The 20,333-nt window shown below is 51.6% G+C and overlaps 1 protein-coding gene across 1 annotated transcript in view; it reads left to right on the plus strand.

The window, feature by feature from the left end:
• Positions 1–20,333, plus strand: part of TASOR2 (transcription activation suppressor family member 2) — a 911,282-nt gene that overhangs the window by 533,629 nt on the left and 357,320 nt on the right. Inside the window, exon 29 of the mRNA XM_086918936.1 lies at positions 10,290–10,370. Coding sequence (XP_086775062.1) covers positions 10,290–10,370 — 81 coding nt within the window. The remainder of the gene's footprint in view (positions 1–10,289; positions 10,371–20,333) is intronic.

Below are 20,333 nucleotides of genomic sequence, written 5' to 3' on the forward strand. Positions count from 1 at the left end.
CTGGCGCACTGTCACTTCGGACAGGTGGGTGCTGCAGATCGTCCGGAGGGGCTACTCCCTTCCCTTCGAGACGACCCCTCCAGCCATGCCACCGCAACACCACCGCGTATCTGGGGATCACTTGCGGCTTCTGCAGGAGGAAGTTTCGGCCCTCTTGGCCAAGGGGACCATCGAGCGCGTTCCTGGGCCAGAAGTAGGACGTGGTTGCTACTCCCACTACTTTCTGGTACCCAAGAAGGGCAAAGGGGGCCTACGCCCTATCTTGGACCTACGGAACGTCAACGGCTTCCTCCGAAAGGAGAAGTTCAAGATGCTGTCTCTGGCTCAGGTCTTAGCTGCCCTGGACCCAGGAGACTGGATGGTAGCGTTGGACTTGCAGGACGCTTATTTCCACATCCCCGTCCTGCCGGCCCACCGGCGTTACCTGCGGTTCACGGTAGGCCACGAGCACTTTCAGTTTACCGTGCTCCCCTTCGGCCTTACCAGCGCCCCACGGGTGTTCACGAAGGTGATGGCGGTGGCACCAGCTAATCTGCGCCAGTTAGAGGTCTCAGTCTTCCCCTACCTCAATGACTGGTTGTTGAAGGCGGGCTCGCCCCAGACAGTCGTCAACCACCTCCAGACAACAGCAGACCTCTTGCACCAGCTGGGGTTCTCCATCAATGTGCCGAAGTCACACCTGTGTCCCTCTCAGAAGCTCCTTTTCATCGGAGCGATTCTCGGCTCGGCGCAGTTTCGGGTTTACCCACCCGAGCTGCGGGTTTGGGATATACAGGCTCTGATTCCAATCTTCCAGCCTTTATCCTGAGTTTCGGTCAGGTTGGGGCTGATGGCTTCCTGCATCCTTCTGGTGCATCACGCCCGGTGGCGGATGCAGGCTCTGCAGTGGGACCTGAAGTTTCAGTGGGCCCAGCATCAGGGCAACCTGTCCGACCATGTCCTGATCTCGGAGGGCACTGCGAGACAGCTGCAGTAGTGGCTCACGGACTTCGATTGGGTCAGCAGCAGATACCTCTCCCTTCCCCAACCGGAGCACGTAGTTGTGACGGACGCGTCCTTCCAGGGCTGGGGAGGCGGAGATCAGAGGCCTCTGGTCTCCGGCGGAGTACCGGCTCCATAACAACCTTTTGGAGCTGCGGGCGATTCGTCTAGCACTGAAGGCATTCCTCCCCTCTGTCCGGGGGAGTGTAGTGCAGGTGTTCACGGACAACACCACTGCCATGTGGTACTGCAACAAACAGGGCGGAGTGGGAGGGGGCGCTAGAGGGCGCACAGCGGAATGGCCGCACTGTCGTGAGGCTCCCGCTGCCCGGAGCTATTATCCGTCTAGGGATCCGGATTACCATCGCTGCGCCCTGATCTGACCCTACGGATCTACTGGGATATCGACTGACCACCCACGGTCCAACTCCTGGGCCATTCGGAGGTTGCTGGCCGAAGTTACGAGGCTCCCAAGTTTCCCCGACTTGCGCTCTGGAGGTCTGGTGCCCCTTGGCCCGGCGTCATCGTTCATGCCAGTCCGTGGCTCTGCACGTGGGGTGTAGGCCTTGCTCTGCCCCTCTTCGCCGGGCCCGCTCGCTGGCCGGGCAAGCTGTTTGGATCTTCCTTGCTATTGGACTGTTCTCTTGGCTCCTACAACTGCCTGCCCAGATACGATTGCTCACGGAGTTGCAGCGGATCTCCTTCTTGTCGTCTGGGAGATCGCCCTTTTGCTCTGGGTGCGGAGTCGGCCATTTGCTCGTCGTTGGGAGTGGCGGGGCGCGTTGGCCTGCTCGTGCCCCCACGATTCGGGTTTTTTCTTGGCCGTACCCTTTGTCCGACCCACATCCTGACTCCTATTTGCTTTGGTCCCCCACTGCATTACTAGCGCGCCATTATGGGGAAGCCGGACACTAAACAATCCAAGCTGTCCTTTGACTCTGGGGGAGCTAGGCGGGGGACGCATTTGCTCCAGGAAGCTGGGACTTCGCGATCCCCCCCTCCGACTGTCGCTGATAGTGTTCCGCAACCACCACCACGGGACTTTACCCAGATGATGCAGGAGATGAGGCAGGGGTTTGCCACGATAGTGGACAAGGTGGACAAAATATCGTCGCGCATGGATGCGATCGTCCAGAAGCTGGACGTGCATGAGGAGCGCTTGACGGCGGCGGAACAGCGCATTTCGGACTATAACGACACGGCGGCCACCCATACCACCCAACTGGCGAGAATGGACAATATACTGCGTGTCATTGCCGCCAAGAATGAGGAGTTGGAGGCGAGGAGTAGGCGCAACAACGTTCGCATTGTAGGTGTGCCGGAGTCCACAAATGTGGGTAAAATGGAGACTTATGTGGAGAGGCTACTGGTGGGCGCCATTGGGGCGGAAGCGTTCTCGTCCCAGTTCATCGTTGAGAGAGCGCATCGGTCACTGGGACCACGGCCGGCCTCTGGAGCCGCACCGCGCCCCATCATTGCGCGCCTTTTAAACTATCGTGACCGGGACGCTGCCCTCCGGGCTGCCCGCACTAATAGGGCCCTCTCCTTCGATGGGGTGTCTTTCACCATGTACCCCGACTTCACGCCGATGGTGCAGGACCAGCGTCGTAAGTTCCTGGGGGTGAAGAAGAAACTTCGGGATCTACAAGTTGATTACGCCTTGCTGTACCCTGCCAAGCTTAGAGTGACGCACCAGGCTAAGCAACACTTTTTCACCAACCCACAGCATGCTGAGGATTTTACGAAGCGCCTCCAGCGCGAGCGAGCGGCTGCGGATCGGGGAGGCGATCGAGACCCTGAAGATGAACATTCGGCTGCTGAGGAGGAGGTCGCCTGATTGTGGTGACTTTGGTCTTTGTTTCACTTTTGTAACATTCTGGACGTTTGCCTTTTTCACTGACTTCTACTGCCTTCCTTCTCCGCAATTGCGGCCTAACTGTTGTCCGCTTTTACTTTGGTTGGAGTGGGGGTCCTGTCTTTATTGAGATGGGTGTGTACGTATTGTTTCTTGGGGTCGGTGTGGAACCGCAGGATGGTGCTATCTGGTGTCGTGCTCTGGGCACCCACCCCCCCTGCGCTGCGCCTGGGGCCGTTTGACACTCATTGGCTCGGACACTGGCGTGGTGTGAGGGAGTGGTATCGTGTACCTCTAGAAGGGTCCCCGGAGGGTGTGCCTCATATGTACCTTTGGTTTGGATTCTAGTCCTTTGGTTGACTGGATGTGTGTTGGGGGACGGGGGGGGTGGTTGTGCGCTTGGCCTGATAGTTGGGGTGGTATCAGGTGGGTGGGTGGGGTGGGGATGAAGCTGGCCATGCTTGCCTGCCCAGGACTCATGGATCGATGTGTGAGGTGCTACTGTTGTCTGTGTGCACAGGAGCGGTTTCGTGCCCGCTGCCTCGGCTGGCCCATTTCTCTATGTGGCGGAATTGATCCTGGGGCCCGCGCTCCCGTCCGTCTTGGGCCCGGCCGTAACGGCCGCCATCTTAGGCAGCCACGTGGCGCAGAGCGCTTTGCACGAGGAATATGTGAGCGAGTGGTGGGCCGTGTAAGCTGGATTGGCGGCGCGCGGCACGCGGTATGTTCTGAGTGCTTGTTGCATGGCTGGTTTGGCTGGGGGGGGGGTTGTTGTGGTTTTGGTTGCTTGGTTTGGAGATGACTGTGGGGTGTGTGGAGTGTATGCGGGGGGACGACTGCGCCCTATGGTGTGGACCTGTTGCTGGCTGTTACTGGTAGTTGGATGCTCTGTATTTGCTTATTGGGTTCTGTGGGGCCCGGAAACTGGGTAATGTCAACTGCTGTTGTAGATCAGATATCGATTCTGTCCTGGAATGTACGGGGACTTAATGATGCCAGGAAATGTCGTAGCGTGATCCAGTATCTAGACAGGCATGCTATTCATGTTGCTCTCCTCCAGGAAACGCATCTGCGTCCCGCCCCTTCCCCCAACTTTGGTGGGAGGTGGGCTGCGGCCAGGAGGTTTGCTTCCTATTCTTCTTATGCTCGAGGGGTTGTCATCCTTGTTAAACGATCGCTCGCATTTCAGGAACTGGGATTTGTGGGGGGCCCTGAGGTGCGCTATGTGCTACTGTGGGGGCGGCTTGGGCAGGACACTGTACTGTTTGTTAATTGCTATGCTCCTAATGTCGATACGCCAATCTTTTTTGTCACTTTGTGGGGTCATGTTCTTGCTGTGGATGCCACTTACATTGTGTGGGGGGGGGGGGATTTCAATTTTGCATTTCATGCCCAGTCGGACAGATCGGAGGGGAGTCCTCAGTATAATGTGCAGGCTAGAGAAGTGTTGCGTGGGATTGTGGAGGAGGCTGGGTTGGTCGACAGCTGGAGGTACGCCCACCCTTCCACCAAGGAGGGCACTCATTACACCACACATGCTCGTTCATGGGCGAGACTGGACTATGTGTTTCTCTCTAGAGGGCTGGTGGCTGGCCTACGGGAGGCTACACATCTGGCTCGGACGTATTCTGATCACTGTCCGGTGAAGGTTGCAGTGTCCGTCCCCGGGCTGCATAGGCCGCGCCCACCGCGGCGCCTTTTTCCGACTGCTTTACTTGACCCGGTGTTCAAGGAGGAGCTTGGTGTGGAGGTGGAGGCGTTCTTCCCTAGAAACAAGGGCTCTGTGGACAGCGTCGAGGTTATATGGGAGGCGTTCAAGGTTACGATCCGGGGTGTCACTATTTCTAAAAGTTGCGGAGTACTGAGACTGATTGTTCGGGCCCTCTAGAGATTGGAAGCTGACCTGCGAGACTTAGAACGCAGGATGCAGGTTGACTCTGATCCAGATCTTCTGGCGCAGTTCCGTACTAAACTCTCCGAATATGAGGAGGAGGCTGCTAGAGAGGCTAAGCATAGGGGGAAATACTGGACGGCGAGGCGATACTGTGAAGGGGAGCGGCCCGGTAAGGTCCTCGCTGCCCTTACTAGACATCCAAGGCATGGGTCGGACGTGTTGGAATTGGTGACGCCGGATGGCACTCGCTGTCGGGACACTTCGGAGATTCAGCGTACTTTTATTGACCATTATGCACACCTTTACACGACACAGCAGACTGGTGAGACCCGGTATGGCGGATTTCTTGATGAGCTGGCACTCTGTTGGTTATCGGATGATCATCGCGCGTTCTTAGGCAGGCCTCTAGAGGTGGAGGAGGTCAGGAATGCCATCATGACTCTGTCTAATGGGAAGGCCGCCGGTTTGGATGGCCTTCCTGCTGAGTTTTATAAGTGTTATGTGGACACCATGGCCCCTGTTCTTCGTGAGTTTTTTGAGGAGTCCCTGGAGGAGGGGCGCCTGCCGAGCTCCATGCGGGAGGTCGCCATTACGTCGCTGCTCAAGCCGGGTAAGGATCCGCTGGATGTGGGCTCCTATAGGCCCCTCTCATTGCTCAACTGCGATGTCAAGATTCTCGCGAAGATCCTGGCAGTAAGACTAGCCGAGCTCATGCCCGTTATTGTGTTGCCTGATCAGTCGGGGTTTGTGCCCGGCCGTGCTACCTCCCACAATCTTCGCACCTTGTTTTCGCTTGTGTCGACCATTGCTCCTACTATCCCGGTTGCTGCTATCTTTCTTGACGCCACTAAGGCGTTTGACTCCGTTGAGTGGGGCTATCTTATTGATGTTCTTTGTCGGATGGGCTTCCCCAGGATCTTCATCTCATGGGTTAAGCTCTTATATACTGATCCGATGGCGAGGGTGGTGGTGAATGGGGTGTTATCCCCCTCGTTCCCTCTTACGAGAGGGACCCGACAGGGATGCCCCCTCTCGCCCCTTTTGTTTGCTATTGCCATTGAGCCGCTGGCCTGCAGGATTCGTCAGTTTCACCAGCAGAGCGCCTTCAATTGTCTTCAGCGGCAGGTCGGTATTTCTTTATAAGCCGACGATGTTACACTCTATGTTAAAGACCCTGAGAACAACCTCAACCCGCTCTTACGGGAGCTGGTCGCTTTTGGGGGTGTCTCCGGTGTCCACATCAACTGGCGGAAGTCTCAACTGTTTCCTCTCACTGCTGCTGTAGCTAGGTTTCCCCTTGATTACCCTCTGGAGTGGTGTGATTCGGAGTTGCGGTATCTTGGCATAGTCGTGTCATTGGACAGGGAGGAATCAGTTCGCCTTAATTATGGTGTAGCTATTACTAAACTTGCAGATGATGTCACTAGGTGGGGTCCTTGCCTCTCTCCATGGCCGGTAGGGCGTCCCTTATCAAGATGGTAGTCTTGCCCCGCTTTCTTTACCTCTTTCAAAACCTTCCGTATTATCCTGGTGCTTATTTTTTTCGCAGACTTCGGTCCGAGCTCATACGATTGTTCTGGGGGGGCAAGCAGCCGCGGGTGGCTTGGGCTACCCTTACGTTGCCCTATGCTGATGGCGGATTCGACGTTCCTGACTTTGAGCTTTATTATCTTAGCGCTCAGGCGCATTATGCTTATCACTGGATGCGCCCCACGCCGTTTATGCCCCAGATTGCTGTTGAACATTGGGTTGCCCACCCGCTCCTACTGGAGGGGATGGTTTTGGGCAAGGTGTCTGATGTGGAAACGCCTCGCACGACGGTGACGTGCACGGTGGATGCTTGGAAACGGGTGGCTCGATTGCTGGGCGTTTCCTTTCTTTATTCGCCGGCCTTGCCTCTGTCTTCTCATCCTGATTTGTCTCTGTTGTTGGAAACGGGGTTTCAACGAATGTGTAGGCGGCTCGGTATCCTCACGTGGGGTGACTTGTTTCATGAAGGTGCCTTCCGTACGCAGGCTCATTTCTTTGGAGCGGCTGCTTGCTCCCCTTTGGAGCTGTTCTACTTTGTCCGTTTGCGGCAGGGCATGCGTGCTCTGCTACCAGATTTCCCTTCGGAGCCTGGGGTTACCCTCCCCCTCCACGTGCTGTTGGTATCAGATGGACGACACCTGGTGTCGAAATTATACGGGGCTATTCGTAGGCAGCGTTCTGTCCCGGCCAATCGGGTGCGCGAGCAGTGGGTTGCTGAGTTGGGAGCCCCTATCACCGACGAGCAATGGAAGTACTGCTGTGGGCTCACGGCCAATGTCTCCTCTAGTTGTCGCCTTAAAATTATCCACTACAAGTTTGTTCAGAGGTACTATTACACCCCGGCGAGGAAACTTCGGTTTCATTTAGCGGAGGATGACAGGTGTGCTAGGTGTAGTGCGGAAGGCGCTGACTTCCTGCACTTGGCTTGGGGTTGTGCGGGGGTGCTGGAATATTGGACTCAGGTTCATGAAGCCCTGCAGATTATGGCGGAGGGTGGGGTGGCATTTGACCCCTTAGTGATGTTGTTGGGCTACTCTAAGGACGTGCCTGCCTCTCACCGCAGATTTGTTGACGTGGCCCTGCTGCTGGCTAAGCGTAGGGTTGCCTGTGGCAGGGTACCGCGCTTCCAGGATTGGGTGACCGACCTCACATACTGTCAAGATCAATACAATATCTACTCTGACTTGATGCCTGTCAGATGCAGACCGAAGGACTTTTGGAGTCCGCTCCAGGTGTACCTCCTGACCAGAGCTGTGCAGGACTCTGATTCTGAACTCGGGGACCGGGTGGGGGTTGGTTGACGGCAACATGGTGGGCTGGGATTTCATATCACACCTGCTGATCGTCCAGTATCGGGGGAGAGGCTGTGCTCTCTCCTCTACATGCGAGCTTTCGTGGGCTGTAGTTCCCCTTCTGTCAAGTGGATGGCTAGGAATTGAGATTGTATCCCTGTAATGTCCCCTTTTTTTTTTGTTTTTTTGTTTCGGTGTCCCCTCTATCTGAGTCTCCTTTGCTTTATTTGCTAAACGCTGCCAGAGTGTGTCCATACTGTATTGTCTTATTAGCTTGCCTGGCAATGCTGGATCATTGATCTCATCTTTGCACTGTACATTTCAACGTGGCTCCCTGTATTGACTACTAAGCTGCCCTGTACTCGCTTCTGTCTCAATTTTTGGTTCTGGCGTACCATTGTAATGGCCATATGTGACTGTATGTACTGTGTATGCACTTCCCTTTTTCCTGTTTGTCTCCAAATAAAGGTTTAAAAAAAAAAAAAAAAAAAACAGGGCGGAGTGGGGTCGTGGACCCTTTGCCAGGAGGCTCTGCGCCTCCGGCAGTGGCTGGAACATCAGGGTGTGACTCTGGTGGTTCGACACCTGGCAGGTTCTCTAAACGCCAGGGCGGACGAACTCAGCCGCCGGTGCATGATGGATCACGAATGGCGTCTGAACTCGGACGTGGCGCAAGGCCTCTTTCTGCAGTGGGGAGAGCCTTGGATAGATCTATTTGCCACCGAAGAGAACGCGCAATGTCATCAGTTCTGCGCGTTGGAATTTCCAAGGCGGCACTCGCTCGGAGACGCTTTTCGTCACGAGTGGAGTTGCGGTCTGTTGTACGCCTTTCCGCCTATACCACTTCTGCCCAGAGTGCTGAAGAAGATCAGGCGCGACCGGGCACAAGTCATCCTTGTGGCTCCGGACTGGGCACGAAGGTACTGGTATCCCGAGCTACTCAGTATGTCAGTCGATCCCCCGGTTCGTCTGCCTCTTCAGGAGGACCTTCTGTCGCAGCAGCAGGGGACGGTCCTCCACCCGAACCTGTCCAGTCTCCACCTCCATGCTTGGAGATTGAGCGGCGACAGTTGAGGCCATTTGACTTGCCTCCTGAAGTCTGTAACATCATTCTGGCAGCCAGGCGTCCCTCCACAAAGTCGGTATACGCCTGCAGGTGGAACCGATTTGTGGCATGGTGCACAGCAAAGGCTGTGGATCCCCTCAATGCCCCTCTTTCTGAGGTTCCTCTCTTTCTTCTTTCTCTTGCCCAGCAGGGCTGTGCTCTGGGCACTATCAAAGGCTACCTTTCTGCTCTTTCAGCCTTTTTGAGGCTGCCTGATCAACCTTCTTTGTTCAAGTCCCTTATCGTTAATCGATTCCTGAAAGGCATCACACATACGTTCCCTCCTGTTCCCTATGTGATGCCTCAGTGGGACTTGAGCTTGGTTCTGACTTTTCTGAGCCACTTCACATCTGTCCTCTTCGCCTTCTCACTATGAAAACTGCCTTCCTGGTAGCCATCACCTCTGCCAGGAGAGTGAGTGAGCTCCAGGCTCTATCCTGTAAACCTCCTTTCCTTTTAGTCCATCCAGACAAGGTTGTGTTGCGGACAAGGCCCTCTTTCCTACCCAAGGTAGTCACAGCCTTCCACATTGGGTAGTCCATCACCTTGCCCACCTTCTTTCCGCCTCCGCATCCTTCGAGAGAGGAAGAGAGGCTCCACTGTCTTGACCCAAAACGTGCGCTCTCGTTCTATCCGGACCGCACACGCCAGTTCCGGGTGGATGACCAACTCTTTGTTGGTTACGTGGGCGCTAAGAAGGGGAAAGCGGTGCACAAGCGGACCATTTCGCGGTGGATCATCTTGGGTATCCAGGCGTGTTACTCCTTGGCAAAGAAGGAACACCCTGTTGGGCTGAGGGCTCATTCCACTCGAGCCTCAGCGACTACAACTGCCTTGGGCCGAGGTGTGCCCTTGGAGGACATTTGCCAGGCGGCTACGTGGGCCTTGCTGCACACTCCAGGCAAGACACTATTGCCTGGACAGTCAAGTCCGGAGGGATGGCTTCTTTGGCCATTCCGTCCTCCAGGACTTTCTGGTGTGATTATTGGTTCGCAGACCCACCACCGGGGTTGGTATTGCTGGGGTATCTATTCTAAGGTAAGGAATCTATCACTAACGTGTCTCTTTCGGATGCGCAAGTTACTACTTGTGTAACGATATATCTGTAAGAGACATTAGTTAGTGATAGATTCCTTACCGACCCACCCATCCTCCCCGTTCTGCGAACCGATATCTAGGGTTAAGGTCATCCCCTTTCAGGGCCCTAGTTTCAAGGCACCAGCGTTGGTTTTTGGCATAGCTCTGCGTTTCTGGCGCGGAAAAGCTGTTTCTAAGAACTGACGTCAGCACGCGGAGGAGGCGTCTAAGTACTCCGACGACGTCATCACGGCGCCCACGACGCCGACGACGGACGCGGAGCCGCAGACGACGCCTACCGACGCGCAAGGGTACTGCTACGCAAAAGTTTCCGGATCCAGTCTGACGCCTGGGGATATTCTAAGGTAAGGAATCTATCACTAACTAATGTCTCTTACAGATATATTGTTACACAAGTATTAACTTGCGCTTCCATAGCAGGGGTGCTTTATTTATTTTTTTGTTTTCTGTATCTACTTTTTCAATATTTGAATGAATAAAAATGATGGACATTGCATTTAAATCCAAGTCCTGTTTTAAACACTCTAATTTTAGGTTGAAGGAACTCCCACTGCAACAAAGGAATTGAGGCGACCTCCGACAGTGGTGGACCTAACTAGTAGTAATATACCTCAGGTAGTGTGCCCAATTGTGCTTTCCTTACTGTTTGGCATGCTTTAAATTACTTTGATCAGCATTTATTACTTTGAAAAGGTTGCTTCGGGCGAAGACTACTGTTAAATTTTGAAGAGGCTCAGACAGAAGTTTCCATGCTGCAAGGCATTTTTGGACGTTTTTATGTGTGTGCTGCAAGATTCTTGTACTGCTCTGTGTTGCGTGTCCAGTATGTTCAGTAGCTAAAATACATGTTGCATAAAACAAATTGTGTGTTTGGTTTAGAGTGGTAGATTAATGGTCTATGTTCTATTCTGTGTGGTTTTCTAACACTAGAAGTATATTGAAAAGTTCCAATTTTGGTAGCCATTGGCATGGTAGTGTTTTTATTTGTGTAAATGCATCTGTACAGAGCACCATTTAAAAACATGTTGTGAGAAAGTGTCATCTTTCTTTCATTGGTATGCCCCAACTTTTTTCTGACTGCTGATGTGCTTTGACTGAGTGTGCCCTGGGCTCCTGCCAACCAGGTACCCAGGGCCCGTCTGTGTTCCTTCCCTTAAAACTGTGTTGAAACAAAACCCAATTGTCATCTCTGGCCACCTATCAGCCCCTAGTAAATGGTACCCAGGGCATGGTGACCAGAGAAGATCCCTAAGGGCTGCAGCACTTATTGTGCCACCCTTAGAGACCCTGTACCTTGGCACCCACACACTGCCTTTGCAGGGTGAGTGCCTAGGTACAGAACTAAACAAAGAGTCGACATGGCACACATCCCTGTGTGCCAGGCCCACAAACCCACTGCCCTGGCATACATCGGTCACCCCTCTAGCTAGGTGCCTTATGCCAGTGATGTGGGCACAAGAGCATGAGCCCTGTGTCCCTACAGTACCCAGGGCCATTCCTGGGCACTGTAAGTGCAGTGATGCCATTAAGAGTATAAGGTGCTGTGAGGTTCCCGACCTCCGGGTTGTGGGCTGAATGGCTGTGTACGTGGCATCTGGGATAAGATAGAAGTATGACTCTGCAACTAGAGACTCTGATTCCAGTAAAGTATACTGTAATTGACTCTGCAATAAAAATTGTTTAAAAAAAAAAAATAAGTGCTGTGAGGTTGTCATTATGAACTCCACACCACCTTAATGGCTCCACTGAAGACTGACAAGTTTGGTACCACACTTCTCAGCACATTAAACCCGCACTGATGCCAGTGTGAGATTTAATGTAAAATGCACCTGAGGGCATCTTAGAGATGCCCTGAAAACCTAACCTACAATCCACGTCTGGCTGAGCGGCTGCAGCGGCTGCAGAGGCTGCCACACAGCAGACATGTTGCTGGACCCCTGGGTAGGAGAGCCCCTGCTCTCCTGGGCCTGCAACAATGCACATCCTGGGCTAGGTGCTAGGGGTCCTCCCCAAGGATGGGCAGGGGGAAGCTTCAAAGGCATGCCGCCTCTGTGAGCTTCTCCAAAACATTTGCTGTACCCTGCTACCAGCCCCCACCAGTCCTGACCCCCACTCTGGCGGGAAGACTGGCGAGAAAAACTACGTCAGGAAGGGGGGTGTGCCAGCCTGTGCCAACCCCACCCCTCATGTTGGGGAGACGAGGTGAAGCACGACCCCGGGCCCGGTCATCTTGAAGATGGGGAGCCCTGCTCAATCCCAGCTAGGCTCCTGCCCCCTCCCCCAGGAGAGGAGCAGGCTAGGGGGTGTACTCACCCCAGGACAGGGACCAATGGGTCCCTGTCCTTGCCCTACCTGTAACTCCCCTAAATTTAGTATTTAGGGGCTCCCTGAACCTTCCTCAGATCCCGATAAGAAAAGAAGAAAGAAGATTAAGAAGACCCGCCGTGCAGCTGCTAACAACAGGACGACAACAACTGACTTAGCCCCAGCCCTACCGGCGTGTTGATCCTGGAACCTGCTCCTGCCTAATCCTGGCAACTCCTGCTGGCAGCAACCTTGGGACACCCAGAGGACCTGCCTGCCTTGACCCTGTAGAAGATTGGGACTCCCATCAGCAGAGGCTCTGCTGCAACAACCCCCCTGGTGCCACCCAGGAAGCTCCAGACCAGCCCACTCTGCACCTGCCGAGCCCGGGTCGAGCCCAACGGAACCAAGACCTCAAGGACAATCCCCCGGTGACTGGGCCCCAAGTCCAGTCCCCAAAGACCCTCCTCGACTAGCCAGACGACGCCTGCAGACTCAGAACCAGGGGCCACCCCAACCGCGACCAGCTGAGGGTAAGCTTTTCCGACACCCAAAGACACCCCTGCACCCGGCACCGTACAGCCCCTTGTGCCTCCCTTTGGGGTACCTACCTATGCTCCAAGTTCCCAACTTACCTCTCGAAGTGCTGGTCGCCCCTGGAGAGTCTCCGTCCCTGAGACTGCAGCCTTTGTTCCTTTTTGACCTTTCCTATTGGATAACATTGAGCGCCCAACGGCTCAAAAGCACCCTGCACCCAGCCTCCTGAGGCTTTAGAATTTGGATATCTGAACCATCCTCCAGACTGCATGAATGTCATAAAAGAAGCTAGACGCCCTACCACTAGAGCAGGCTATGCAGCCAAGTGGAAACGCTTTGTAATATATTGTCACAACAATAATATTAACCCCTTAGACGTGTCTATTCAACACATCATAGGATACATTCTGCACCTCCAAAGATGTAACTTAGCCTACACGTCTATTAGACTGCATTTTGCTGCAATAGCAGCATATCTGTAAAACAGACAGCATCCATCTCTGTTCAGAGTGCCTGCTATTAAATCCTTTATGGAAAGTCTTAAAAGAATAATTTCTCCCAGAGTGCCACCTTCACCTGTGTGGAATTTAAACAGTGTTCACACTCAGCTAATGGGACCTCCCTTCGAACCATTACATAAATGTGAACTACAATTTTTAACATGGAAGGTTCCTAGTAGCTATTTTTTCTCTGCGAAGAGTTAGTGAACTACAAGCACTAACAATTCAAGAAACCTTTTTGCAAATGCATCTTAATAAGGTTGTTCTACGTACTTATCCAAAATTCCTGCCCAAACTAATTTCTCCCTTTCACCTCAATCAATCTGTGGAACTGCCCGTTTTCTTCTCGCAGCCACAGACATAGCAGAAAGAGCTCTTCATACCCTAGATATCAAAAGAGCATTGCTATACTACATCGAGAGAACACAACCCTTTCGTAAGACAAAACAACTTTTTGTGTCTTTCTCACCACCGCATAAGGGTAATCCCATTTCAAAATCTGGGATAGCTAGATAGATTGTCAAATGCATACAGATTTGTTACCACAAAGCTAAACGTGCGTTATCTGTTCCTCCTAAAGTTCATTCTACAAGAAAAATAGGGGCTTCAATTGCATTTTTAGGGAACATTCCCCTAGATGACATCTGCAGAGCAGCTACATGGTCTACACTGCACACATGAACAAAACACTATTGTGTAGATGTGCAAACCAAACAACAAGCTAATATGGGCTAGGCTGTTCTCAAAACATTATTTCAAACTACTGCAACAGATAGGGGTGGTCGCCGCTAAGAGTGGGTACTGCTATACAGTCTATACACAGTGTGTAATCTGTAGCTTATATGCCTCAAACTGAAAATTCTACTTACAAGTATGCATCTGTTCTTGGCATGTAGAGCTGCAGAGTTACACACGCCCACCCGCCTCCCCGGCTACCCTTGTCTGTTCCAGTATTATCTTAATTAGATACAGCTTACATGGACATCCTTCTTTTTCTTGCAAAGCTCCATCATTTCCCTAATGGCGAAAAACAATCTGAGGATGGAGCCGATGCCCATGCGCAATGTGGTCCAAAGGAGGAGTCACCTATCTCGTGACTTCCAAAGAACTTTTCAGGACAACAACAAATTGCAAACATCCGGGCCCAACACTAGGTGGCGATCTATGCACAGTGTGTAACTCTACAGCTCTACATGCCAAGAACAGATGCATACTGGTAAGTATAATTTTCCTTCCTACTTTAGATGAAGATTGTGTTACATTTACAAGGGTCCATTTGTCTGCCCTCCCTTCTTTATGTATCACTGGAAATGTGTGCATATCTTGAAGATTACAAGAAAGATTAACTTGAATGACATTGGGCCCTACTTTCTGAAGTGATAAATTGTCACTATTGGTGAGTCCACAAGTTGCCAGTGTCAAAAGTGATTAACTTATCTTGTCCTGTTTTGTTTCTCTTCATACTCAGATCTACATTGTTGGAAAAGTACCCCTTTTTGCATGGTTACTGTAAGAAAGTAGCTCTGTATATACTGCACCAAAGTAAGGTTCAGTGTGCACAGAGTTCACAGATCCCAGAGGTATGGCAGAGGCTAAAGTTGGATATAACCTTACTCTCTAAAGTGGTAGCTTGGTCGAACAGTAAGGCAGTATCACAGGACAGTGTAAAGCATTTGTTGTACACACTCAGTCAGCAAAGGGTCTCACACACTCACGAACTAAACTCTAGGCCAATTGTTTTGTATATAAAAGTATAGAGGTACTTTATTTTAGAACCACAGTAGGTATCATGAATACTTTCTCAGAATGAGATGTTGCAATTGAATACTTTCAAATAGCAATAGACTTAAGGATGAAATCATTACAGTTGTTGCAATATGCAACACAAGTTAATCACAAAATAACATTGAGCTCAATGGGAAGTTTTAAGTAAATGCAATAAAATCACTTTACAAATGTTTCTTACTCAGGCCTGGATCCTGGATTCAGCCATAGTGCATTTCTTGTAAACAGTTGAAAGAAATCATTTTTGTTATACAGGCGATTTTTAAGGAATATTTGTAAATTTTGAAAATCGACAGAAGAAATTCTGGCAAAACCAGGCAATGTATTCCTATGGAGGAAAATTGAGTTAACAGTAAATCACGGGTATAGTTACTTTTTAGGTTCAGTGCTAGGCTCAAAGATACAGCACTGGGATCTCTCCTGATAATAGGTGAGTAATTTTGTTTTCGTTGATCTGCTGATTTTTAGTGAATATTTTAAAGAAATTCTGAGTGAAACCCAGCCAATGTTACCCTATGGAGAAAATCAAATTATCGGTCTTTGGGTAAGTACTCGACTAGCAGAGTTAAGGTTCTGGGGGTAGACTCTGGGTCTCCCAGGCTCAGGTAAGTACAGTTGTTACACCCTCAGCGGCACAAGGGCTGCAGAGTGAGTAGGCCCAATGTTATCCTATCGAGGATAGGGGGGCTTCGGTTGGTGGCTGCTAGCAGGCAGGTCACGCGGCTGTGGGAGCTGAGCTCCTGGTCACTTACACAGGGCAAGTGGGGAAGTAGGGTAGGTTAGATGCTGCACTCCCAGTGGCACTCGGGCGGCTGGGTGCAGGGTGCTTTCGGGCCTTCGGGCGCCCAATGTATTTCAATGGGAGAACTGGAAGTTGAACAAAGGCTGCAGGCTCGGGGACGGAGATTCTCTAGGTGCGACCACCACTTCGAGAGGTAAGTTGGGATCTTGGAGGATAGGTAGACACCCAGGAGTTGGGCACAGGGGCCGTGGGGCGCCAGGTGCAGGGGCTTCTTTTGGCAGCAGAAAATCTTACCATCAGCTGGTCGCGGTTGGAGAGGTTCCTTGTTGTGAGGCTGCAGGCATCATCGAGGAGGGTCACTGGGCACTGGATTCGTGGTCACAATTGCCGGGGGGATTTCCTCGCAGTCTTTGTCCACTCAGGCACGGGCTGGATTCACGGTTCCTGGCTGGCACCAGGGGTTGTTGCTGTTTGAGCAGAACCACTGCTCGTGCGAGTCCCAGTCTTTAGATGAGCAAGGCAGTCAGGTCCTCTGAAGTTTTCGAGGTTGCTGACCACTGGAGACGCAGGGGTTTTAGCTGGAGCAGATTCAAGGATCGACAGGCCTGTAGGGCTGGGGCCAAGTCAGTTTGGATCGTCCTCTTGTTAGCAGCTGCACGGCAGGTCTTCTTTCTTCTTGTTCTTCTTCTTGTTTCAAAATCAGGATCTGAGGAAGGAAATGTTCCGGGTGCCCCTAAATACAAAATGTAGGGGCATTACAGGTAGGGAAATGGCAGGGACCAATGGTTCCCTGTCCTGGGGTGAGTATACCCCCTATCCAGCCACTCTCCAGTGGGAGGGGGGAAGGAGCATAGCTCTGATTGGGTAGGGCTCCCCATCCTCAAGATGCCGGGAGCCCGGAGTTGTGCTTCACCTCGCCTCTCCCACCTGAGGGGTGGGGTTGGCAGAGGCTGGCACACCCCTTTTCCTCACTTAGGGTTTCCCGCCTGTCTTCCTGCCAGAGTGGGGGTCAGAACCGGTGGGGGCCAGTTGCTGAGTACGGCAAGTGGCCTGGAGAAGCTCACAAAGGCAGCATGCCTTTGAAGCTTCCCCTGCCCATCCTGGGGGAGGAGGCTTGGCACCTCGTCCCAGGTTGTGCATTGTTTCAGGTCCCCAGGGCCTGTGGTCCTTCCCTAAAAACTGCAGTAAGCTCTCGACCCAGGGGTCCAGAAATATCTCTAGTGGTGGCAGCCTTGGTAGCCACTCAGTCAGGAGACTTGGGTTAGGTTTCAGGGGGCATCTATAAGATGCCCTCTGTTGTGCATTTGGCATTAAATTCTACACTGGCATCAGTGCGGGTTTAATGTGCTGAGAAGCTTGATACCAAACTTCTCAGTCTTCAGTGTAGCCATCATGGTGCTGTGGAGTTCGTAATGACAACCTCCCAGCAACATAAACTCTAAATGGCATCACTGAACCTACAGTGCCCAGGAATGACCCTGGGTACTGTAGGGGCACAGGGCTCATGCACCTGTGCCCACACCACTGGCATAGTGCACCCAGCTAGAGGGATGACTGAGGTATGCCAGGGCTGTGTGTTTGTGGGCATGGCACACAGGGATGTGTGCCATGTCGAGTCTCTGTTTAGTTCTGCACCAAGACACTCAGCCTGCAAGGGACAGGGCCTCTAAGGGTGGCACAATAAGTGCTGCAGCCCTTAGGGGCCTTCACTGGTCACATTTACCAGGGGCTGACCTGTGGCCAGAGATGCCAATTGGGTTTAGGCTTAAATGCAGTTTTTAGGGAAGGACAACAGGCCCTGGGTACCTGATTGGCAGGAGCCCAGGGCACACTCAGTCAAAGTACATCAGCAATTCAGCAAAAAGTGGGGGCATACCATGCAAGAAAGATGGCACTTTCTCACAGTTACCTCCCACTTTTTGCCTGATTCTAATGCCCTTTGACTGAATGAGCACTGTGTTACTGCTAACCAGGTTCCCAGTGCCTGTATTCTTTCCCACAACTATACCTTTGTTTCCACAGTTGGCACACCTCTGGCACACATATAAGCCTTTTGTAAAAGGTTCGCCATCACACTCCTTAAAGCCTCCATTTCTTTTCATGTATCTCATCAGCTTTGCCGAAGGCACTGTTATATGAGTTCAATAACCCACTATGTGTTATCATTATGCTGTGTTGTCGCTATGATGTTATGCAGATTATGTGTGCCATTTCCCCTTGCTCAATACATAATTGTGTACTGAAAAAAAGTGTTGGAAAAACTAATAAAATATATTCAACCAAAAAATAAGCCTTTTGTAAAAGGTACCAGTGGTACCAAGAGCATTATGACCAGAGAGTGTCTCTAAGGGATGCAGCATGCAATATATCACCATATTAGACCACTCACCAAACACATGCACAATGTCAACACAGTCTGCATGTTTTTGTGCAGCTAGAAGTGAAGAGTCGACCTGGCACCCATCCCTTTGTGCCAGGTCTGCCAGCACAGCAAGTCACCCCCTACAGCTTGCCTTACAGCCCTAACGCAGGGTGCATTATACCTCTTGTGAGGGCATAACTGCATGAGCCAATATGCCCCTACAGTGTCTAAGTCAATTCTTAGGTATTATAAGTCCATATTGAAGCCATACTGAGTACATGAGCTTGTCAGTATATGTTCCACAGCTCCATGATGGCTTCACTGAATCCCAAGATGTTTGGTACCAGACGCCTCAGATTAATGAGCCCACACAGATGCCATTAATAAATGCACTCAGAGGTGCCTCCTGAAAACCTACCAAACTGCTAGTGTGTGGCTGACTGGTCTGCACCAGCCTGTCACTTCCAGGCATGTTTCTGCACCCCTAGGTGGGAGCCTTGTGCTCTTGTTGGTCGGAAAGAAAGCCTGCCCTGGGTGGAAGTGCTTCACACTGACCCCCAAGCAGGAATAGCATTCAAGGGCGGTGAGCCTCAAAGGCTTTCCTGCCCTTTGTTATGCTAGCCAGGCCTGTCCAACTAGTGGAGATGCCCGCCCCTAACCAAACCTCACTTTTGGCGGCAAGGTCGGCGGGAAAATTAGTGAGTAGGAGAGGTGTGTCCCCTCTCGACTAGGACCACCCCTAAGGTGTCCTAAGCAGAAGTGACCCCCTCCTTTGAAACCCTCCATATTGTTTGTGAGGATTTCAGATATTGTTTGTTAGGGGGTATGCCCCCTCCCCAAAGGGATTAGACATACAAATAGTGTAGTAACTCTAAAGGTAGGTAGTCCATTGGCTACTACCTTCCACTACCTGTAATGGCCTAAATTGAGTATTTAGAAGCACCCCGATCCTTAGATTCCTGTCGAACTAAAGAAGAAGGACCGAAGACCCGTATCAGCAGTTAAGACTTCAGACGAAAACTAGCCTGGCCCCAACCCTATCGGCCTGTCTTCAATCCTGGAAAAAACCTGCTCCAAAAAGTGACTCATTCTGCGGGCCCAGAGATCTCCAAAACCCTGGGAGGACTGCCTGCCTTCCCCAAACACCAAGACCTCCCAAGAATTGATTCCCTGTCCACAAAGAAACCAACTAGAAATCCAGTGCCCTGCTGAAGCGCACAACCAGACCTCTGTACCCACCTCTTCACCCGACGTCTTTGGCCCTAGTTGAAGTGGCCCACTGGTCCCAAGAAAGTTCCCAAGCGGTCCTGAGCTTGAGTCCATCACAAAGTTACTTCACGGCCTGCAGCCTCTGCAGAAAGCGTCCCCAACCCGCAACCGGCTCCAGTAAGATTTTTCAGGCTTCCAAAGGGACCCCTGCACCCGCAGCCCCCGGGCCTTGGAGAACTCAACCGACGGGGTCTCTGAGTTTTCCAGCATCCAATCTTATCTCTAAAGCCACTGGTTCCCTTCGTCCAGCTACCTGGTCCGATCCTCCAGCCTTTGTTTGAAACCATTGTTCTCCATTGATTTGTATTGGGTGCCTGACTCTGTGATGGCACTCTGCATCTGGCCGCCTCTGTGCTGCTGAGGGTGTGTGTTTGGTGCTACCTCGTGGCCTCCCCAGTGCTGGTCTAAACCCCCGGAGATTGACCCTCAACTCCGATTTTACCTATCTTCAACCGGAACCTCCTTAGTGCCCCCGGTTGATTAACACTGGGCCCCAGTGTCCGCATTTGACCTCTGCACCCGGTCGCCCCAGTGCCGCTGGTGGTGCAATCTCTACACTTACCCATCCCTTGCCCAGTGTTGATCCTAAAACTCGAAGACTGGAATGTATTTACCTATGAAATGGCTTTATTATTTTCCTTCCATAGGTTAAATTTAAACTGCTTGAAACATGCACTGTGTGCACTTTAAATACTGAAAAACTGATATTTGCTGCAACAAAGTATCTTTGGTTCTAAGTTATAAACATAGAAAAAGTAATATTTTTACAAACAATTGATCTCGGATGTAGTCATTGAGTGTGTGTAATCATTGCTTGCCTGAGTGTGTACAGCAAATTCTTAACACAGCCCTCTTATAAGCCTAACTGCTCGCCCAAAAAACCACAAAAGAGAGAATTAGTATTATCTGCTTGAGCCTCTGTGAAGCCTCTTGGGATTCACTAGACTCTGTGCACATTATTCCTTACTTTGGTATAGTATATACAAAACCAGCTATCTACATACAGGTTTCATTGTTCAATTTCAGATCCTCATCACTTGTCCCAAAGTACTAGGAAAGATATAGGACAGACAGTGTTA

Source organism: Lissotriton vulgaris, chromosome 1_1, assembly GCF_964263255.1.
Source record: "Lissotriton vulgaris chromosome 1_1, aLisVul1.2, whole genome shotgun sequence".
NCBI classification, from domain to species: domain Eukaryota; kingdom Metazoa; phylum Chordata; class Amphibia; order Caudata; family Salamandridae; genus Lissotriton; species Lissotriton vulgaris.